This window comes from Hibiscus syriacus, unplaced genomic scaffold, assembly GCF_006381635.1.
Source record: "Hibiscus syriacus cultivar Baekdansim isolate YM2019G1 unplaced genomic scaffold, ASM638163v2 tig00112980_pilon, whole genome shotgun sequence".
Classification (NCBI taxonomy): Eukaryota; Viridiplantae; Streptophyta; class Magnoliopsida; order Malvales; family Malvaceae; genus Hibiscus; species Hibiscus syriacus.
Window position 1 is genome coordinate 21302 of NW_024063430.1, and position 23702 is coordinate 45003.

Sequence of the window (23702 nt, forward strand, 5' to 3'; positions counted from 1 at the left end):
AAAAAGTCATAATCGTCGTGGGTAGTGGGTAGGTGACAGGTTTAATACTTTACTCACACCGCATCCGCCCTCCCCATATTCGTCCGTTCACTAACTTTTCACTATATAATTTTTAGACCATTATGAATTTAGGTATAATTTTAAATATTATTTTGTAAATATTAAAATTTTATAGGACACGACATGTATTGTAACTAAATATTATGATATATATATTTTTAAAATTTAAGTCAGTCGTTTCTCCTATCTCAAATCAGTGGGTTTAGACGGGTATAAATATGTATGAGATGAGTGGTGGGTATCTAATTAGTTAATGAGTGTGGAGATGAATTTAAGAATATATTCGAGTGAGTGGGTGTTGATTTAAAAATTTTACCCGACTTAGAGATGGATAAGTGGTGAATACGAAAATATTTTAACAAATAACAAAAATACATAAAACCCAAAATACACTTTGATTTTGAAAAGACCCGTCGGATATTCTCGGCATTTCCCTCCGAATATTCCTTTCCTTTCCGCTGTATTCCCCACATTTTCCCTTCGCCAACTCCTTCTTCCCTCCCGTTTCTCTCTTTTTCCCTCACCCTCTCTTTCATTTTCTTACCATCCAATCACTAATTTTAAGATTTAAAGCTAAGATTTCTGGCCATGAAATTTGGGAAGAGCCTCAGCAACCAAATCGAGGAGACGTTGCCTGACTGGCAGGACAAGTTCCTTTCTTATAAGGAGCTTAAGAAGAAACTGAAGCTTATTGAGCCTAAGTCCAATGAGAGGCCGAATAAGCGGCTTAGATCGGATCAAAATTCTCTCGGTGTTTTGGGTGCAGGAGATAAAGTCGGCGAAGGCTACGGCATGTCGAAGAAGGAGTCCGATTTCATTGAGCTTTTGGAAGAGGAGCTCGAGAAATTCAACGCTTTTTTCGTGGAGAAAGAGGAAGAATATATCATTAGATTGAAGGTAACTCCAACGCTGATTTGATTTCGAGCTGTTTTTATTGCCTGGGGAGGGGGATTTACTTCTTGTTTCTATTTTCTTTCTTCGGTTTTCCCGGTAAACAAACAGGATCCGGAACGTTGTCGTATACGCTAAATCAAGATATCAAGTTATTTTGGGTTGGTTGCAGGAATTACAAGACAGTGTGGCGAAGGCAGAGGATTCCAATGAAGAAATGATGAAGATTAGGAAGGAGATAGTGGACTTCCATGGCGAGATGGTTTTGTTGGAGAATTATAGTTCCCTTAACTACACAGGTATTTCAGCTTTCTTTTCATTTAATCAACACTTTTGTTTGTTTGATCAAAGATATTGCAACTTGCTTTCTGTTCACGCTTTACGTAGTTGATACCACTATTGTAGCTGGCTGCATAATCATTTAATCATGTATTTGTTGCTTTTTTGAATCATATTTTGCACCATAATCGTGATTAAGCTATCATAATCATAGTATGAAACTATTAGATATTATCATTCCAACTTACAATCCCTGTAGAAGAACCAGTAATTGTTAAAGAACTTAAGGCCCATTTATCTGGAATTACTTTATTCGTTCTATCTATTGCGTGTTCCTTCTGCAGCTAACCACTCATCCACATACATTCTTTGATTCAAAGTTAAATATTCTACTCTTAAATGGCCACCTTTCAATTTGTTCAACAGCATTTCCTTGGGCATATGCGGCACCCATTAAAAAGATTACCTTTAAATATTTGATGAATAAACTACCCATCTAGTACTTAAACTATCATTTTTGTTCCGCTTTAGTATCTAAACTATTCCGTCGTTAAAAACTTAACGCGTTTATTACCTAAACTATTAGCTTGGTCCATTTTAATACCTAAACTTTTAATTTTTTAAATAAAATTGTCGCTAAATTTTGAATGAGGATACTAAATTAAAACAAAAACTAAATTTTATGTATGATTTTGAAAAAATTGAAAGTTTATGTACTAAAATGGACCAAAATTGATAGATCAGGTATTAAACGTGTAATTTACCTTAAATTATTTTTCTAATGGTAATTTTAGTCCTTATAATTTAAATATTTATCAAATTAAACCTTGCTTCTTTTAAATTTAGATCAAATATTTTTTTAAGTCCATATTAATATTGAAGTTAGACGATTTAACCCCTTTTATTGTTGTTTCGTCTCTATTAACACTGAAAACTATGAACAGGATTGGTGAAAATATTGAAGAAGTATGAAAAAAGAACTGGTGATTTAATCCGCTCGCCTTTCATTCAAAGGATATTGCAACAGCCGTTCTACACGACCGACTTGGTTTACAAGCTGGTTAAGAAATGTGAGGCGATGCTGGACCATCTCTTCCCCAAGAACGAGAAGCGGGCACCAGCCTCAACCGAAGCAGCGAAGACCGGTTGCGATGCTTCGACATCTACGACTGAAGATTTGGTCAGAATGCCCAAGGAGCTACCGAAGATAAAGCACATGGAGAGCCTATACATGAAAAGCACCGTATCAGCATTGCGGGTATTGAAGGAAATTCGGAGTGGAAGCTCCACCGTTAGCGTTTTCTCATTGCCTCCCCTGCAAATAAGTGGATTGGACGAGACATGGAAGAAGATCCATGTTCTTGAACAAGCAGCCAAATAGTGGAATTTCAGCTCCTGGTGTTATTTTACTTCTTTAACTTTAGTTTGGTTGTAGACTGTAATTAGTTCTCCAACTTTTGTTATATCTGAAAATATAAACCTGTAGTCCGGTAAAATTGGTCAAATAAGTCACCCGGGTATCAACATTAGTCCATTAAGTTAAACTGGATTTTAATTTTTGAGCATGACGAATCGGTTCAAATAATATTTTTATTCAATCGAGACGAGTTTTAAATCATTATAGTAAATGTCATAGATCATTTTGAAGATGGTTTAATTGATCAATTGTTTTACTTGCTTAGCTTATTGGGTCAATTTTGTCCCTTTGGTCTAGCAAATTTCGAGTTCAAATTCTTGTGTATATAGAAAATTATCGTTGAAATATTCACCCACCACAGTTAAATGTGCGATCCGCGTCGATCCAGATTAATTAAACAAAACAGCATGAATTGGGAGAGCAACAAAAATAACTTAGATTTTGATATTAGATTAATTGATACTGAATCAAATATTAAATATCTATATGTATTTATTTATTTATTTAGCTTAAATCTAACCGAATATTTTATTTACTATAGACAGTAACAAATCACAGTCCGTTGAGTGTGGACAAATGTGTATCTCGAAGTTCAAAATTTGTATGACTCCCGTCTTTAAATTTTTGTTTATATCGATTTTATTTAAAATATTTATGTTATATATAAAATAATTTTAATTTATAGTTGCAATAATATGGAGAAGCAACCCGTACCGTTGCCCATTTCAGCCGCCATTATTTTAAGCGACCATAACTTTCTATTCACTCTAGAAATTCTTTTTCATTTTCTATTTACTATCAGATTAATACTTTAGCTTCAAGACAAGACTGTTTGAACCGCTAATACAAGCCTCTTAATATATTCAGATTTTCGCTCTCCTTCTCTTCTTCTTCTTCTTCTTCACAGCAACAACCCCATTTAAAACTTAGCAAGAAAAAAAAATCTGGGTTTCAATGGCTTCTCTGACTCCAATTTCCCAGTCCCACTCCTTTCTCAAAAGACCCAACCTTAAATCTCCTCCACCTCCCAATTTCTCTTCCAGTTTTGTCCTCAAGGATTTCCCACATTCCAAAGATCTGTCTCTTAAACTCCCCAGGATGGTTACTAGGAGCGCCGTCGTATCGGCCACGACGGCGGAGAAGCACAGGAAGAGGTACCCCGGAGAGGCTAAAGGGTTCGTGGAGGAGATGAGGATCGTGGCTATGAAGTTGCATACTAGAGACCAGGCAAAGGAAGGAGAGAAGGAAGTGAAACAACCTGAAGAGCGTACCGTTAAGGTATGGGAGCCCACCGTCGATGGGTACTTGAAGTTCCTTGTTGACGGCAAGTTGGTTTACGATACGCTTGAAGGGATTATTGATAAGGCTGCCTTTTCTAGCTGTAAGCTTTCCATTTTTCTATTTTCCTATTTTCATTTGACTTTTTTCTTTGAATTCTACTTCCTATGTGTATTTGTTTTCAGCTATATTTTTGGAATATTGTGATTGATTTTAGGATCAAATCATATGTGAGAAGATGTGTTCATTAAGGGAAAACAAGACTAGAATGAGCCTTTTAAGTTTTTTATACGATGATATTTAGATTTATTATGGGGCACAACGGGGTGAACTTGGGGTAATTGCTCTCAATTTGACGAAAAAACTATAAGAATGCAGATTAAATGTATTTGTTTCATGAAATTCTGTGATATCCTCTTCTATATGGGGGAATGACCGAATGAAAAATTAAGAATGCAGATTGTATGCCAAGAATTCTTTCTTTCTTCGATTCCGGGCTTCAGTTGTTTGGTCTAATGGTTCGATGAAGGTAGATTCAAATAGCCTTTCACATGAAAACCAAAGCACTTTACCATTAACATAGATGATTGAATTGTAGCTGTTTAATACTTGAAATGAATTCCTTTAAAAGTAACAGGGGTGCTAACTTCGCGTTAAACCCGAAGTTTCGGATGGTTTGTAATGCACCACCCAGTTCCTAGCTTTGCTCATTTCATATGTAATTATGTATATGCTTGTATGTATGTGCTTCTTGAGTGTGGTATTTTATGGTTTTACGGTACTGCTAGAAAAAAAAGTAAAGTAATAAGTATGGTCTGCTTCAGATGCTGAATTCAGAAACACTGGATTGGAAAGGTCTGAGAAGTTGGCAATGGATTTACAGTGGTTCAAAGATCAAGGCTATGCCATTCCAGAACCATCTTCTCCTGGTGATACGTATGCCGCGTATCTTAAAGAACTATCTGACAAGGATCCACAAGCATTCATATGTCATTTCTACAACATTTATTTTGCCCACTCGGCTGGTGGCCGGATGATCGGGAAAAAGGTAAACACAATACTAGCTCCAAATGTGTATCAAAAAGTAAATTTCTCAATCCTTATCTACACTGTTTAGAATTAAGCACATGTCATTGTGCTCCGTCTCTCTTCGTCTCTCTATCCCCATTTGGGTCAGTTCATTCATCTCACCAGCTTCTATCTAGTAGACATCCCATAGCCATACTTATTTTGTAACATGTTGATTGTTGAATGCATACACTTCCCTCGATATCTATGTCCTTACTGCCCCCTCCATAAAATGTGCTCTCTTAAATGAATACTAACTTGATTTACGAGAAGAGCACTCGAGCTCATTTAACCCCACTCTTTCTATTAGGTGGCTGAGAAGATACTTGACAACAAGGAGTTGGAATTTTACAAATGGGATGGTGACCTTTCCCAGCTGTTACAAAATGTGAGGGACAAGCTGAATAAAGTTGCTGAGGTAATATTCATTGTATGATTGCTTAACTCTCTTGTAAACACCATTTGCATTCCGTTTCTGTAAGACTAATACCTATTCTATGTTACTTAAGAGCTGGACTCGAGAGGAGAAGAACCATTGCTTGGAAGAAACAGAGAAATCGTTCAAATATTCAGGGGATATTCTTCGATTAATATTGTCATAGTATGCCAGCCATAACTTGTTCTGGTTTGTGTTATCAAATATGGACTCAACACTGTGGACTGAACTTGTAAACATATTTCTCTACAATTACTCGTATTCCTGGAATTCCCCCCTAATACTGTTCAGCTACACTAAAGTTTCTTTCGTTCAATATCATATGCATGAATGCTAATTTAGGGGCTGTTTGTTTACCTTTTAATGGAACCATAAAGCGCTGAATGTTGAATCGTTCAACATTCAACGCGTTTGTTTCGCACCTCTGAATGATTCAGTGCTGATTGATTCAGCAAAACAGTGTTGAATTATTCAGCATAGAAGTACATTCTGAATGATTCAGAGCTAGTAAACAAACAACATGTTACATTCAGAGTTAATTCATCCAGAGCCTCTGAATCATTCAGCACTTAATCATTCTGAAGTAAACAAACACCCCTTAGGTTCAAAATTGAGTTTTTTTTTATGCTTTGAGGTTTATCTCACCTGTCCTGTTCCATTATATGGATTTAATTGTGATGCATAGTCAGTGAGCATTGAGCGCCTGTAGCTCAGTGTATAGAGTGTCTGTGTCCTGAACAGAAGATCATAGGTTGGACCCCAATCTGACGCGCTCAGAATGTTAGGATTCTGCTCTGTTAAATATTTTAATCTCCCTTTTTCCCTGCAACAACAGACATACATTAATGGCATCAATAGTTGAACATGAATCGCGGAGCGGATCCGAAGGTTATTGATGGCTTGATGCACTCGAAAAAATTACCTTCCATGAAATGCGAGTAAAATGCATGATTGAAGAACACTAGAGCATGAGTTGGTCAAAAACTAGTGTTAAAGAAACACACAGAAGTGAAGCCCTAGCGAGTTTGACATTCGTTTTGTTCTACAATGCTTTCAACTTCAGAGAACAGAGAAGAGAAAAAGTGGGTCTGTCAATTGTTCCACCGGAAGCAAAGGCATTCAGCTCAAGTGAATTACTCAAAACGCCATCGGCACAGCAGTCGGGAACCACGAGCAATGAGGTCATAGTTTAGTTCTATAAAAGAACCAGGAACCAGCAGCTTATTGTTTCTGTTTCTTGCTTTTTGTCTGTTTCAGAGCCGTTTTGGCGGGGTGTACTAAACCCACTACATACCACACCACCGGGCGGCTCGCCTGAGTACCGAGTCTTTCTCTTCCGCCAACTTGACATCGTCGTCACCTGCAAGATAAAAACTTGACTTTACTAAACAAGCAAGAGAAAAGAAAGCCCGTTCTATGTTGTTAGTAAAGCGCTCTAGCAGTAATCAAACTAAAGCGCACGCTAGAAATGGCTTTCTTTGTGTCAAATACAGTGAGCAGAAAATAGCTAGTGGCTTCCTGTTGAATGCTGCGCCATTTCTACCTTACCCAAGTCGGCTTTGAAGACGACAGTCAAGCCTAGTTACTGGGAGATACGTTGCTTCTCCTTATCCAAGCTGACAAAAAACTGGAACATGGTGAGCGGCAGTAATCGAACCCGCGCGGGCAGAGACACCTGATATCTAGGCATGCCTGTTAACCACTCCGGCAGGCTCTCTTGATGGCGATATGTCGCATGATTAATATATAAAAAAATAGAATTATTCCATCCATCGTACAACACTATTACAAGAGTCATCTATGGTGCTACCTCCTTTGATCGTGAAATTCTTTGAAGCCAAAAACCTTTTTCCTTTCCATATTTTCAAAATGCGAGAAATAGACAAAACAAAAGGTTTGTTGTCAATCCATGTGAATTAGATTATTGCTTCACCGGAAACTCTTGTAAAAGGGTCACACAATGCTTAACTTTCTTTGCATTGCATCTTTTAATTCTTTCTTCTTCTCACATTGTAATTTTGTTATGGGCGTTCTATTGTTTTTCTTTCAGCTACTTATGTTTTTCTATCGCTTCTGACTGTAGGTTTTTTCTATTTATCCTTTCCATTTGTAATTTTTATTTAAGAAAAATAGACATATAAGATCACCGTATGCCTCACTTTCAACTGTTCATGTCACACCCCAATTTTAATTTTAAAATATATTTAATTTAATTAAGGGACTAAAATGGGCAGTTTTAAAAATTCTGGGTTAATCTCTTTGGGAAGTTTAGAGACTTATTCCTGAATTTTTCCATTTTTGAGATGTAGAGAAAATTTAAAAAAATGGAATTTGGTCGGCCATCACTCTACCATCTAAGATAGGCCACTATGATGTAACCCAAACTAGAAAAAACCCTTGGGATCGTGAACTAACCCCATACCTTAAACCCGTTCGTCACCCTCCTCGTCGCTCCCCGCTCCGGCCAGCGTTGCAGGTCACCATCATCTTCAATAGAAGCGCCAGGCCACCGCGAAGCAACCCCAGCCAACCACCAACGCTAAATGCTTGCGGTTAGTCGTGGTTGGGCGTTTGAACTTCCGTCGAAACCCCCTTCTGTCGCCTCAGGTTATCGCGTTTTTCGAATGCCTCTATCGTCCCCTTGCCTCATCGTCGCTGCCACAATGTTCCCCGACCATTTTCGACCAGAACCCAACCGACGGATCATCGTATTATGACTGTTTTTCTCATCGTTGGTGTCGGTAAGCTTGGATTAAATTCTCAGTTATTTTTCTTTCAGTTTTGATTGATTTTTAGTTAAATCTTGGTTGATATGGTGTTTAGATGCTCCTGGAGTGCTCAGCAGTCGCCCTAACCCCGTCGCCATCGCAACGTGCACCATGTGCGCGTGAGGCTCCTCCCCGGTCTTGGAACCCCCTAGAACCGATTCGAGTTAACTCTGACCGAACTGAGTTAACCTGAACCGGAATGACCCGTTGACCTTGACCCAAACCGTTGACTTTGACTTGCCAATTGACTTTGACTGTTGACCGTTGATTTTGACCGAAAAATCATTTTTTATGTTTTTCGACATCTTGAGTCCAGATCCAAAGTTCGTTTTGTCAAATTTGAACCCGAAAGCCTCTGAATTGACTGTTAAACTCTATCGTGCATATATAATTTAAACAATTTAATTAAGTTCATTTAATTTAAGGTCAATAATTGATTAATTTATGATGATGTCGTTAATCAAAGTACTCATGGATTCCCTGACCGTTCGTCTGTTTGATCTGGTTCCTCCATATTTGTCCATTAACACGAGCCCGTGATTACTCGTATAATTCTGTAACTCTGTTAGTCATTCAGTTTAGAATATTAATCCGATAATAATTTTGTTCTAGTATGACCTAGGTGTACAGTCGAAGAACGTATTGAAGCTAGTGCTCGATAGATCTCCCATACTGATTCTTTTTGCGAGGTGTGTTCTTATGTGCAATATATATATGATTTAAATACATGTATGAAGATATCATGTGCACTTGACTGTTTTAATTGATTTGCAATATGGCTAGCTGATCTGATTTAATTTCGCATGATTTATCTGTTTCAAGCATGATTTTTTTATTTACTAAAGTATTAAGCATGATTGTCTAATTCATGTTTTGTGGTTATTGAATTGATACATGTTTGAACTCTGATTTCCTTGATACTGTTAGTTACTGTTTGAAAACTATTATCTTCGGGATATTCTGGGATCTGGTATGAATTCTCTGCAGGTTCAGCTCTGATCAATCTGGTAATTCTTTATATAGGTTCAGTAACGATCAAGCTGGTAATTCCTTATTGATCTAAGGCGACCCTTGGGTGGGCTCCTGAGCTCAATGGGCCTACTGGTAAGACCTTATGGACCCTAAGGTACTCCCTTAGGGTGACACCTCTATTATGTGCATTGGGTAAGTCCTTATGGGCTTGAGGGCACACCCCTCAGGTGGACACCTACGCTTCGGCTAGGGTAAGACCTTATGGACCTAAGATGCTCCTTTAGGTTGCCTCCTACGCCCTTTGGGCCTAGGGTAAGTACTTATGGATGCATTTCTGGGGAACTGCATATGGTGTTCAGTTAGAGGGCGATTCTATATTTTAAGCTAAAAACACTACTGACGTTTTCATAACTTGGAACTAAACTAATTTGGAACTTAACTGTATGTTTTATTTATACACTGTTGGAACACACTGCGCTCCCTAGCTCACTCCCCCAAACTTTCCCCTTTCAGATATTTTTTCATAGGCGACCCGGACCTGACACTTGGAGGATCGACACATTCGTACAATATTATTTTGTTGTAATGTTTTTATCTTCTGAGTTGCATTTATTTTTGGGTGACATGTGATTATATTTTGAAAATACTGGTCTACAACGTATGCTAGTTCTGATACTTGTGATAGATTTGCTTCGAAACTGATTACAGAATATTTATTTTACTCAATCCTTACGACGGCTTTAAATTACTAGAATTGAACTTTAATATTTTCAACAATATTTTTAAAAGATGTTTATTCGTAATATGATTTTAAATCATTGAAAATGTTTTGGAAGTTTTTATTATAATCCGCTAGATCTGGTCGTAACACATAGGTGGATTTAGGGTTACAGTTCATGTGTTTTTATTCCTGCACTAGACAATTTTAACTTTGCTTTAGACAAAAAAAAACATTCTTTTTAATATATCTTCTAAATTTAGTAGACATGGGACACACTATCGATCAGGATGGCAGACAATGCAAGTAGGCCAGCCATAATTTCTAAGGCATGTGCTTTAGTGAAACAAATTGCTCAAACATTTGCGGGTTGAACTTCTTCAACCCAAAATGCTTTTTATAAAGGCTGCAGTTAGACATGTGTACCAACAATAATCTATGTGTGTGCGCATGCTTGAAAATTAGAACAATAAAATAAGATATCTCAAGTGCGTATTACTATAATACGTACAATAGATGATATTAAAATATCATCTTGTATTTAACATCATCTTAAATCCAAATAATAATTATTGTGTGGTCTTATTTTTTCTTGTCTTTACGGTTCGTGAAACGTCATATCTAAATTTATTTTAATTGGCACCTTAGAGATTTTGACCCAAAACTTCTTTTGACCCAAAACCGAGTCAAGTTTGAACTGGTGTTGACCTGAACTCGATTTAACCCTAAAAATATTGAATATGCACCCAACCTGAGAACGACCTACATCAATATTTAAAGATAATTTTCATAATATCTCTATATTTTTCAACTATTTCATAGTTTATCAAATAATAATATAAGAATTTTATTTGCATCCAATCAAAAATAAATTAGTTCCCAACAATTAAAGCTATAACATATTAAAACATGTACATTAAGTAATAGCATCATTCATACTAAGCCCCCATAAGTGTAGATTCAAGATTATCCTTTCTCTCAGTTCATACCAAAACATAAAAGACACAACAATCACTTTCAAGGTCAGATTAACGTGGCACAACCTCATCAGTCAAAGCCTCTAAAGGAGCGACCACCACAATCCCAGAGGCCCATCACGCCGAAAACGAGACTCGATAAGATTCTAGATCAAGAGCTTCTCAATTGCATCCTGCATTCCACAATTGAACAAAACATGAGATGCAGGAGCAGATTCAGCCACAAAAGGTGCAAAATATAACATGCTGTACTAGAAGGCAAAGTAAGTACCTTGAGTTGTTGTATTTGGGATTTCAATTGGCTTCCTTCGTTCGTTGTGACGGAACACGCGATTACAGGTCTTGTGACCCCGCATGCTCGTCCAAGAGCTTGCTTTGAAGGAACAAAAACGTAGGGCACATTCTGCAAAAGCAGCATTGCTATTGTTATCAAAATCCAGGCAATGAATCAAGGTGTGAACTTTACATTGAGGAATCAAGAAGATGTATAACTGGAATGTTTCCGAGCTCAAGAAACAGAGTGTATAACCAAAAGAAAAAGTACAGTAGAATCATATGCTCCAAATTCAGGGATGGACAGAGATGGAAATTTTAAATTCACACATAGTTTAAGCATATTATTTGTAACTTTTATCAATGATCTAATGTCGCACCTCTAGCATAAAATCTTTTGTCCATCCTGCCTAAATTCATAGCTAGCGAGGACATCATATACAACATTAACACATTAAACTTGTAGCAGGGAACATCATATACAACATTAAACTTGTAGCAAGGAACATCATATACAACAACAACAAACACATCGACCATAAATACATATACCGCCGAGCAATTACTTCGACTAGCGTAAATACTCAAATATGAAGCATGAATTCAAGGAAAAAGACATAAAGCAATTACCTTATCTTCAGCAAGCAAAGGAAGATGGAGCAGAATCTCAAGGGGCTCGGTATCGGCAGCCATCACAACGAACTCGGAGATACCTCTGTTCAGGGTCTTGGTAGCTGAATCCCAAACAAACACAATTAAAAAGAAAAGAAAAATAAAAGATAACAATGATTGCAAAAAATATAGAAATGATTATTGTTTCAAAACCTTCATTAGCTCCCTTTTTGAGCTGCTTGTAGTTGGCAGCTTGTTGAACGAGATCTAAAATCGTTGTTGTCAACTGAGCATCCGCAAGCGGGTATGCTTTGGGGTTCACTGCTTCTCCGGTCTGCAAAAGTATCAGCCAATTGTAAGTTAAAATGAAAAGATAAGACTACTTCCGCTTAACAAATAAAAAGATTCATTACCATTTTTTTTCTCTATGGGAAAACAGAGGAGGAAGACAAGTAACTAGCGTTTTTGTTCGATACAATAAAAGGGGCGCTAGGGTTTATTTGAGAAATATCGCAGATCGCTTATTTATAGATATTGCAACTCGGATCGGGTCCAACAGCTATAGGCCTGAATTATTAATTGGGTAAACCACCCATTTAGGAACTAAACTATCAATTTTGATCCGTTTTAGTACCTAAACTTATATTTTTTTCCAAAATCATACCTACCGTTTAATTTTTGTTTCATTTTAATACCCGCCGTTAAAAACTTAATGGACTGGCTGACAGTGCATAGCTCCAGTGGATAGACGACCAATCCAAACGGTGGATCTCGAGAGAATGACGAGTCGACCAACATAGTTCAGTTTCAGGCCCATAAGACGATTAATGAATGAGATTAGAGGATTTAGAAGTTGAAGATTCCATCATTGATTTAGTGAGATTGAGACATTTTTTGGTGAAACAGAGGCATGAATCATGTTCAGGGGGTCAAAAAAGGTACGAGTTGGAATGTGTCGATCTACGAGCCTGTCCGTTAAATTTTTAACGACGGAGTACTAAAATGAAACAAAAATAAACATTAGGTATGGTTTCGAAAAAATAAAAAAATCTATGAATTAAAATAGACCAAAATTGATAATTTAGGTACTAAACAGATAATTTACCCTTATTAATTAATAAATGTATTTAGCACTTAAATTTTAAATTTAATTCATAATTAAAACAAAAACTTGAGTGAATGGGGTTGACTCAAGTGATTATCAGCTTGATATCACTTAAGCAATATCTCATGTTTGAGTCCTTGTGTATGCATAAAATCTCGGTTGAGAGACTCTCAACGGGGATTTTATGCACTTATAAGGACTTGAAATCGAGACATACTTAAGTAGAATCAAACTACTTACCACTTGAATTAACTCGTTTATTGTTTTGGGGTCTTTTCTTTACTCTTATTTGTCAAAAAAAAAATAAGGCAAAGGCTAATGGTTATGAATATTTTGTTCATATGCTTTTATATGTTGAAATGTAATATATTCTAATAACTGAATTTTTATGACAGAAAATTTAACCAATCAAATTTTTATTAGTATTGATCGTTATTTTTATTGATATAATTAATTAATTCTTGTTGTATAGACTCAATTATTTTCAAAAACAAAAGTTTAAGTATGATTTTGGAAAAATTAAAAATTTAGATACTAAAACGAATTAAAATTGATAGTTTAATTACTATATATGTAATTTAGCTTAATATTTTTAATATAGGGTTGATACACTAAAAAATGTGTTCGAGTAATGACAATAGATTCAAACGAACAAAAACAATGACATATTTAATCAAACACGTTGGAAATATTTTTTTAAATATTTTAGCGTTTTTCAATATCAACGTAACATTACAAAAGCATTCGTAACGTAAAATATAGTTATTTTTATAAAATATTATGTTGTAACACCCATAACCTCCATAACTACAATATCATAATCGTAATTGTAATTTAATACTATGCTATCGGCTTAAATTTCTGCAACAAATCACAATGCGGTGAGTGTTCAATAAACCCCATCTGATGTCGCCGCAGCTCAACCCTACAATTCTGCGCCACAACAGAATAATAATTGCTCTCCACACTCTCCTCTGTTAAAATCAATTAATCTTGCATGCATAAGCAATTAACACATAAGGATCTTGATATGCTAATTAAATCAACCAAATAAAGCTCATGACATAATTATTAAGAATTACAATAAAAGAAATGAAAACTTACTTGATGATTCCATTATGATAGTTGAATATCCCAAAAGCAAGAAATAATAAATGTTATACAATCTCAATATTGTATAATCCTCAATTCGCCTTGTGATGATATTAAGACTTGTTTGATTCTTGATGAGAGAATAAGAACCCCAAAGCAGAGAGTGTTCTTGTTTTCTTTAAGAGAAAAAAAGAAAGAGCCTTGAGAAAGGGAAAAATGTATGATACGTGAGATTTTAAAAAATTGATTCCACTATATTTTTTAAATCACGAAATACCTTCTCAAATCTACACTAATCATCACTGTGTGTACAACAACAACAACAATTATCACTGTGTGTACAACAACAACAATTATCAATTACTTAAATTATATGAATCAATATTAGAAATCAAAATTTCTAACATTCCCCCACTTGATTCATATATGATAAGTATATAACATATTAACATAATTTGAGTTCACTTAAATAATGTAATATACAAGTCACACCTTCGTAAGAACTAAACCGACTAAATCATGGCAGTCACGGGCCTGGAAAACGTCCTGATTCCTTCCATGTATTACAGGTCAATCAAATTCAAACAAACACAATTTAATAAGATAGACACCCGAAAATATCTTATCCGACAATGTCTTAAAATAAGATCCAATATCTATAATCATAACAAAATATGCATAACTGAAATATGATTCATAGATAAGCAAAATCCGACAAACATCGATCTCTAGAGTATCAAACAAACATAAATGTGCAAGACATATATTCATACATGTATGACTAAGCAGCCGCTATACAAGGACTTCGCAACTACTCCCATTTCACTAACACGACCAATAAATGTATTAAGAGCTAGTCCTTCAGTCAACAGATCCACAATCATATCATTGGAGCCAATATGCACTATTTGAACTATTTGATTTTGCACTTCTTCTTTGATAGATAGATAAATACTTTTAAATCCATATGTTTGGCACCCTTGGAGTATCTATCATTCTTAGAGAATAATACAACTGTCGCATTATCACAATAAATCCTCATCAATTTAGCAATTGTACCAATGATGCCTAAACCATCAACAAAACTGCGCAGCCATAATGATTGAACTGTAACTTCGAAGCATGCTACAAATTTAGCCTCCTTAGTGGAAGTAGCAATGACAAACTGCTTACCACTCTTCCATGAGACAACTATCCTTCCGGGTATCCGAACATCCGGTATAGTCGAGTCCGAGTAACCAACAACCTCAAGGTTACTAGTTCTTCTTATGAGAGCATGTAATCCTTATACCTTGCAAGTACTTAAAACTCTCTTTGCAGCTCTCCAATGAATTAATCCATTATTTGATTAATAACGATCTAACATACCGACCACAAAGTTTATATCCGACCAAGTACATGTCTGAGCATACACCAAACTTCCAACTAAAAAAGAATAAGGGATATTATCCATTTCTTTGCACTCCATGTCGTTCTTGGGACATTGAGACAGACTAAAATTGGCTCCTTTCTGGATGGGAACTGGACTAGGTGTACATGACTCCATCTTAAATCTTTCTAGAACTTTGTTGATGTAAGACTTTTGAGATAATCCCAAAATTTTTTGTAATATATCCTGAAATATTTCTATTCTTATCACATAGGAAGCCTCACCCATATCCTTAATCTCAAAGTTGCTAGAAATGTAGCCCTTAACATCATGCAATGACCCATGATCACAAGTGACAAGAAGAATATCATCTACATACAACACAAGGATTATAAACTTGCTTCCCACAACCTTCATATAGATACATTGGCCAACGATCATTTCTACAAAGCCATATGATAATATAGTATCATTAAATTTCAAGTATCATTGTCGAGAAGCTTGTTTTAATTCATAGATTGATTTCTTCAACCTACATATCAGGTTTTTTTCACTTGTGGTCTCAAAACCTTGAGGTTGATCCATATATACCTCTTTTTCCAAATCTCCATTGAGAAATGATGTTTTAACATCCATTTAGTGAAGCTCAAGAACAAAATAAGCCACTAAAGCCATTACAATCCTTAAAGAGTCATTTCTAGAAACCAGAGAGAAAGTCTCTTTATAGTCAATGTTATCATTTTAAGTGTAACCTTTGGCAACAAGTCTGGCTTTATACCTCTCAAAATTTCCCTTAGAGTCTCGCTTGGTCTTAAAGACCCACTTATTCGATTCTTTTAGAGTCCTTTGGCAATTACGTCATTTCCCAAACAATGTTATTATCCATATATTTCAACTCTTCCTTCATTGCCATCAACCACTTGTTAGAATTTTCACTGTTCATGGCTTGGTCCAAAAAGATTGGGTCATTATCAATGCTCAAGTCACTTTGATGCAAGTGCATAAACTATATACTCATTTGAAATAATTGATCTTTTATCTCTAGTAGACCTCCTTAATGTTATTTCTTATTAGGTTGTACTTGCTCATTAACTTGAGCATTTTCCTCATTTTTTTGAACAATGACATCCATAATTGGATTTGGAGCATCCATTTGTTGTTGTTCTATATTCATGCTTTGTGGACGTGCTACAATAATAGAAACACCAATTTGAGATTGATCGTGATGGGTTTTGGTCTATCAATGACTCTTTTTCTCTACATTACGAGCTCTCATACTCCCACAGACTTTTTTATTTTCGTATCTGAAAATGAATCACTTTCGTTTCTTACTTGGAGTTTTGCCTCCATGATAACCAGTGTTTGAATTACCACAATAGGCAAAGTTGGCTTGGGGAAGTTTGACCTTAAGGTCTTCCTTTTACCTTGTCTCCTCTTGCAAGAGCATGACCTTAGTATCCGAAAGAGACCATTTTTCATTAAGTTGGTTGTATGTTCTCCGAAATTGCTTGAAATCATCACCCTTACATGATTTCAGCATGAACTCAACCAACACTCTCTCACCAAGATCCATATCCAAACTTTTAAGCCGGTTATAGGTATTCACCATGTGGTAATGTTTCTTCCATTGACTGAGTTAGAGTGTACTTTCTATTAGATAAATTATCAATAAGAGCAACAACAACAAATTATCCACAATGTCTTTCATAGTACACTTCTTAATTTCAGCAACAAATTCCCTCACATTCTCAGTTTTGGGTTGGGAGGCCTTAATTATAGGAACTATACTAAGCTTAAGAAATCTCATCATAAGCTTGTTCGATCTCTCCAGTTCTCCCATAATTTCTTGTCTGTCTCCGGACTAGTATCGGTCGATTTAGTGGGCTCATCCATAACTAGAGTAAATCGAGTCTCAAAATGCCAACATTTAGCTTGAAATATTCGATCCAATCACCATTGTTCTGCCAATTAAACTTGATACCATTGGTAGTCATATTTGACATAGTAGAGACCACTGTAAACATTTACATCTTACATATTAATTGCTTTGAATTTAACCACAATTCAGACAATAACATATACCAAAACATTGCATTTAAATTCACTTTGGCTAAATCTAAACACAACCAACAATCATCAAACACGCATCATTCTTATAACATATATAAGGTCAATCATTAAGTTTACTTTAACATACAAGTCATTTTTGGATGTAACTTATATATTAATTAAACAAAGTTTATAACTTACTTCAATTGTTAATAACCATGAGTAAGATCTATCTTTGGGTAATCGTATAACTACATGTTAATAACTATAAATGTTTATTATTTTTAAATGTCATTTATGATGCTACATCAAATAAACATTTATAAACATAATATAAATCATTTAATGAATTTTGAGTGGGCCACTTTGGTTACTAACACACTCACTAAAATATTAAATATTTAAATCATGACCTAAAATTGTTTGATGTGATCCTACACTTACCACGACAACATCATTAACTCTACTTACCATGGCAACGTCATTAACTCTACTTGCCACGACAACGTCATTCACTTAATAGTTCATTTCCCTTCTTCTTTTGTTGCTACAAAAGAATTCTCATTTTTATGGTATGTTTTTGTATAAATTCAAAATAATTATTACTTAATAGCTTCATTTCCCTTCTTCTTTTGTTGCTACATATACGTAGCAAGTATCTAATAGATAATAAATTAACAACAATCTAATCATATATCAAAAATTCAAATTAACACCAATCTAATTATATCAAATTATTTTTCCATATATAATACCTAAAAATTACTATAAACGATTAAATATCAATTAAACTGACCCTAACCATGATCCATCGTATCAGTCGTCGAAATATTTGGCACTGTTGCCGCGGCTGCATCGGCAGACACGCCGCCTTGTCTGTGTAATGCAGTTGCAGCCTCATCTTCAGGTGATACATTTCATTTGGTCAGCGTTTAGCGCTTTGTTTGCATATTCCGTGTTGATGAAACCTTCGAAACAGATCTGTTGACTATGCACCGAAAGTGTACATAATAAATGCAACTTTCGGTGCTGCTTGAAAAAAAGGGGGCAGCAGCTATTGCTGAATTTTGAAAATGGTAGAACCTTAATTTTAGCAATTGTAATTTAGGGTATTTACAAATTAGTCCTTAAAGCTTCAACTATAAATACCCTAGCTCATTTAGCTTCAAAAGCATCCCAAAGCATTCTAGCTTTCTTCCAATACTAGAGAGAATTTAAAGAGTTTCTTGAGAGTTGTTTTCTCCTTTTTATCAAGAGAGAATTATCATTGTTTTCTCCTTGGTAGATCGAGAGAAGTTATAATTCCTATTTTCTCATAGTTAAAATCTTCTACCATTACCCGTGGTTTTTACCCTATTTTATTTAGGGGTTTTCTACGTAAATTGTGTGTCTCTTTTTATCTTCATTTTTATTTTTTCAAATTATCAGTTGTGATTTTACTCTATTCGATAGCCGTCTTCCGCAACAATTGGTATCAGAGCTAGATTAGAGTGTATAATATCTGCTTATTGTCTTTATGGTTGCCACCAAAAGGTGGATCCTCCAACATAAGAAAGTAAGAAGGTATTACCCATTCTTTGAAGGTTCCAGAGAACTATTCACGATAGTGAAATAGTGGGAGTTATCCGTAATAGAAGCTATGGCAACAAAATTTGATATTGAAAAATTAAATGGGAGAAATTTCTCATTGTGGAAATTGAAGATGAAGGTCATCCTGAGGAAAGACGGATGTCTAGCAACTATCAGTGAAAGGCCGGTAGATTTTACAGATGACAACAAATGGATCGAAATGGACGGGAATACTATGACAAACTTTCATATAGCATTAGCAGATGAAGTATTGTCAAGCATCGAGGAGGAGAAGACAGGTAAGGAGATATAGGATCATCTCACCAAATTGTACGAGGCCACATCGTTGCACAATAAAATTTTCCTTAAGAGGAAATTGTACACTCTCCGTATGCCAGAATCTACTCCAGTGACAGAGCACTTAAATACGCTCAACACTTTATTTTCTCAGCTTACATCCTTAAGCTGTAAAATAGGAGAACAAGAACGTGTTGAACTTTTACTTCAAAGTCTACCGGATTCGTATGATCAACTCATCATCAACTTTACAGACAGTAATGTCACCAGTCTAGTCTTCGATGACGTTGCAGCTGCTGTTCTACAAGAAGAAAATCGGCGCAAGAACAAGGAAGACAGACAAATAAATCTGCAACAAGCAGAAGCGTTGACAACGATAAGAGAGAGATCAACAGAACGTGGCCAAAATAGCAGTCACAAACATGGTAGATCGAAGTCAAGGAGCAAGAAGAATTTAAAGTGCTACAACTGTGGAAAGAAGGGTCACTTGAAGAAGGATTGTTGGAGTCTAAATAAAAACTCTAATCCACAAGGCAATACAGCAAACACTTCAGATGATGAAGATGCTCTATGTTTTGAAGCGTCAACCACCATGGAATGCAGAAAAAGATTTGTAGATATATGGCTTATTAATTCGGGAGCGACATATCACATGACCTCAAGAAGAGAATGGTTCCATCATTATGAACATGTCTCAGGAGGATCTGTGTATTGTTGCAATGATCATGCCTTAGAGATCGTTGGTGTGGGAACCATCAAATTAAAGATGTATGATGGAACAATTAAAGTTGTTCGAGATGTGCGGCATGTGAAAGGCCTGGAGAAAAATTTATTATCCTACGGATTGTTGGATAATAATGCTAGCAAGATTGAAACACGGAAAGAAATCATGAAGGTGTTCCGTGGAGCGCTTGTGGTGTTGAAAGGAGAAAAAATAGCTGCAAACTTATACATGCTGAAGGGAGAGACTTTTCTAGAAGCAGAAGTCTCTGTTGCCTCATGTAGTTCAGATTCCTATGGCATCAGAAACTTGGACACATGTCAGAACAAGGAATGAAAGTCCTTGTGGAGCAAAAGCTACTTCCAGGCTTAACAAATGTATCACTTACTTTGTATGAGCATTGCATAATAAGTAAGTAACACCGGTTGAAATTCAACACATCAACTTCTAGAGGCAAAAATGTTCTAGAACTGGTTCACTCTGACGTATGGCAAGCACCAGTTACATCTTTAGACGGAGCAAAATATTTTGTCTCATTTATTGATGATTACTCCAGGAGATGTTAGGTGTACCCTATTAAGAAGAAGTCATATGTGTTTTCAACTTTCAAAAACTTCAAAGTGCGAGTGGAACTTGATTCTGGAAATAAGATCCAGTGTTTCAGAATAGATAATGAGGAGAATACACAAGCGAAGAATTTGATGACTTTTGCAGGAAAGAAGGCATCAAAAGACAGTTCACAGTGGCGAACACTCCTTAACAAAATGGAGTGGCAGAGCGGATGAACAGAACCTTGTTAGAAAGAACAAGAGCAATGTTGAGGGATGCAGGCCTAGAAAAATTATTCTGGGCAGAAGCAGTCAATACCGCCTGTTATTTGGTAAATCGAGCTCAATCAACTGCAATAGAGCTGAAGACACCAATGGAGATAGGGACTGATAAACCAAATGATTATTCAAACCTCCATGTATTTGGAAGTATTGTGTACGTGATGTACAACTCCCAAGAAATCTCAAAGCTGGATCCAAAATCCAAGAAATGCAAATTCTTGGGGTATGATGATGGAGTCAAGGGGTATCACTTGTGGGATCCCACTGCCCGCAAAGTGATCATCTGTAGTGATGTTATCTTTGTAGAAGATAAACTACAAAGAAAAGAATACGATGATAGCGCTGAAAAGTTAAGACTACACAGATACATGTGGAAAAGGATGTTGAAGAAGGAGATTCTTCTGAAGCAGAACCAACACATGATGAACAAGAACCAGAGAGTTCTGAAGCTCCAACAACTCGTCAATTAGATCGTGTGAGAATACGTCCCAATTGGTACTCAGATTATGTTATAGAAGGAAATGTTGCATACTGCCTTTTAACAGAGGACGGTGAGCCATCAACATATCAGGAGGTAATAAACAACTCAGATGCTTCACTGTGGATGATGGCGATGCAAGAAGAAATCGAAGCCCTTCATAAAAATAATACATGGGACCTTGTGCCACTACCACAAGGAAGAAAGGCAATCGGGAACAAATGGGTCTTCAAAATCAAGCAAAATGGTGACAATCAAGTTGAGAGGTATCGTGCAAGACTGGTGGTCAAAGGATATGCTCAAAAAGAAGGTATTGATTTCAATGAAATATTTTCTCCTGTGGTTCGACTAACAACAGTTCGAGTAGTTTTGGCAATGTGTGCTACATTGGACTTACATCTAGAGCAGCTAGATGTTAAAACAACTTTTCTTCATGGAAATCTTGAAGAAGAAATTTATATGCTCCAGCCTGAAGGTTTTGAAGAAAAAAAAAGAACTTAGTTTGCAGGTTGAACAAATCTCTGTACGGTCTAAAGAAGGCGCCGAGGTGTTGGTATAAGAGATTTGATTCCTTCATTATGTGCCTTGGATACAACAGACTTAATGCAGACCCTTGTGCTTATTTCAAGAGGTCTGGTGATAACGATTTTGTTATATTGTTGTTGTATGTGGATGACATGTTGGTTGCAGGACCCAACAAAGATCATATGAAGAATTGAAGGCACAACTGGCTAGGGAATTTGAAATGAAGGACTTGGGATCAGCAAACAAGATTCTAGGGATGCAAATTCACCGAGACAGAAGTAATAGGAGATTTGGCTTCACTAAAGAATTACTTGAAGAAGATCTTGTCACGATTCAACATGCAAGATTGTAAGCCAATTTCTACCCCTCTTCCTATTAACTTCAAATTATCCTCCAGTATGAGTCCTAGCAGTGAAGAAGAGATGATGGAGATGTCTCGAGTACCGTATGCATCAGCAGTGGGAAGTTTAATGTTTGCTATGATATGCACAAGACCAAAAATTGCACAAGCAGTGGGAGTGGTTAGTCGGTACATGGCGAATCCAGGCAAAGTGCATTGGAATACAGTGAAGAGGATCCTGAGATACATCAAAGGGACCTCAAATGTTGCATTATGTTACGGAGGATCAAACTTACTTATCAATGGGTATGTCGATTCTGACTATGCAGGGGATTTAGATAAAAGCAAATCTACAACAGGATATGTGTTCAAAGTTGCTGGTGGAGCTGTAAGCTGGGTTTCAAAATTGCAATCAGTTGTGGCTATATCCATAAAAGAAGCAGAATATGTAGCAGTTACACAAGCCAGTAAAGAAGCAATTTGGTTGAAGATGCTATTGGAGGTTGGGCACAATCAAGAGTATGTCTCTATGTTTTCTGACAGCCAAAGAGCCTTGCATCTAGCAAGGAATCCAACATTTCATTCAAGGACAAAACACATACGAGTTCAATACCATTTCATTCGTGAAAAGGTGGAAGAAGGGACGGTAGATATGCAGAAGATCCATACCAAAGACAATATAGCAGATTTCATGACGAAGGTAATCAATGCTGATAAATTTACCTAGTGTCGATCCTCTTGTGGCCTGTTAGAGACATAAGTAACATAATGGTACAAGGTAGAAAGAATGGTGTGAAGATATGATTGTTCCAATCAAATCTTCAAGTGGGAGATTGTTGACTATGCATCGAAAGTGTGCATAATAAATGCAACTTTCGGTGCTGCTTGAAAAAAAAGGGGGGCAGCAGCTATTACTGAATTTTGGAAATGGTTGAACCTTAATTTTAGCCATTGTAATTTAGGGTATTTACAAATTAGTCCTTAAAGCTTCAACTATAAATACCCTAGCTCTTTTAGCTTCAAAAGCATCCCAAAGCATTCTAGCTTTCTTCCAATACTAGAGAGAATTCAGAGAGTTTCTTGAGAGTTGTTTTCTCCTTTTTATCAAGAGAGAATTATCATTGTTTTCTCCTTGGTAGATCGAGAGAAGTTGTAATTCCTATTTTCTCATGGTGAAAATCTTCTACCGTTACCCGTGGTTTTTACCCTATTTTATTTAGGGGTTTTCCACGTAAATTTTGTGTCTCTTTTTATCTTCATTTTTATTTTCTCAAATTATCAGTTGCGATTTTGCTCTATCCGATAGCCGTCTTCCGCAACAAGATCTTGATGATTCCAATGGACTCGTTCTTCTCCATCTACAACGCGCTCACTTCATTGTTCAAATCATCCATCTGCTTTTGTTTCTTTGCACGTGATCACCTTGCTGATTCAGGGTTCGACTCCATCTTATTCCTTTTCTTCTCGTTGGGATCACATAAACTCGCCGGCTTTTGCACAGTAGCCATCTCGGAGGAATTTTTTTAAACAGGATGATAGATATTTAATCGAAATAAATAAACTTAATTGAAAACAAAC

The 23702-nt window shown here is 36.2% G+C and overlaps 3 protein-coding genes across 3 annotated transcripts; 2 read left to right on the plus strand and 1 right to left on the minus strand.

Annotated features, from left to right (window-relative positions):
• The first annotated feature begins 545 nt into the window (after positions 1-545).
• Positions 546-2754, plus strand: LOC120184928 (SPX domain-containing protein 1-like). Its single transcript, XM_039189273.1, has 3 exons — positions 546-957; positions 1124-1250; positions 2175-2754. Exons 1-3 carry the CDS (start codon positions 649-651, stop codon positions 2609-2611), a joined length of 873 nt encoding a protein of 290 aa, XP_039045204.1. The 5' UTR covers positions 546-648; the 3' UTR covers positions 2612-2754.
• A 722-nt stretch (positions 2755-3476) lies between these two features.
• Positions 3477-5710, plus strand: LOC120184923 (heme oxygenase 1, chloroplastic-like). The gene is made up of 4 exons (XM_039189271.1): positions 3477-4028; positions 4750-4973; positions 5304-5411; positions 5503-5710. The coding sequence occupies exons 1-4, from the start codon at positions 3602-3604 to the stop codon at positions 5593-5595; spliced, it is 852 nt and encodes a 283-aa protein (XP_039045202.1). The 5' UTR covers positions 3477-3601; the 3' UTR covers positions 5596-5710.
• Positions 5711-10773: 5063 nt separating this feature from the next.
• On the minus strand, positions 10774-12260 carry LOC120184924 (NHP2-like protein 1). Its single transcript, XM_039189272.1, has 5 exons — positions 12163-12260; positions 11963-12083; positions 11768-11871; positions 11136-11267; positions 10774-11037 (listed from the first exon to the last, which is right to left on the minus strand). Exons 1-5 carry the CDS (start codon positions 12163-12165, stop codon positions 11011-11013), a joined length of 387 nt encoding a protein of 128 aa, XP_039045203.1. The 5' UTR covers positions 12166-12260; the 3' UTR covers positions 10774-11010.
• Positions 12261-23702: the final 11442 nt, after the last annotated feature.

Coding starts and splice junctions, on each gene's coding strand:
- LOC120184928 (XM_039189273.1), top strand. CDS start 649: ATGAAATTTGGGAAGAGCCTCAGCAACCAAATCGAGGAGACGTTGCCT. Junction 958..1,123: donor AATATATCATTAGATTGAAG/GTAACTCCAACG, acceptor GGTTGGTTGCAG/GAATTACAAGACAGTGTGGC. Junction 1,251..2,174: donor TAGTTCCCTTAACTACACAG/GTATTTCAGCTT, acceptor AACTATGAACAG/GATTGGTGAAAATATTGAAG.
- LOC120184923 (XM_039189271.1), top strand. CDS start 3,602: ATGGCTTCTCTGACTCCAATTTCCCAGTCCCACTCCTTTCTCAAAAGA. Junction 4,029..4,749: donor TAAGGCTGCCTTTTCTAGCT/GTAAGCTTTCCA, acceptor GGTCTGCTTCAG/ATGCTGAATTCAGAAACACT. Junction 5,412..5,502: donor AGCTGAATAAAGTTGCTGAG/GTAATATTCATT, acceptor ATGTTACTTAAG/AGCTGGACTCGAGAGGAGAA.
- LOC120184924 (XM_039189272.1), bottom strand. Junction 11,268..11,767: donor CTTTGCTTGCTGAAGATAAG/GTAATTGCTTTA, acceptor CTGCTTTTGCAG/AATGTGCCCTACGTTTTTGT. Junction 11,038..11,135: donor CCCAAATACAACAACTCAAG/GTACTTACTTTG, acceptor TGTGGAATGCAG/GATGCAATTGAGAAGCTCTT.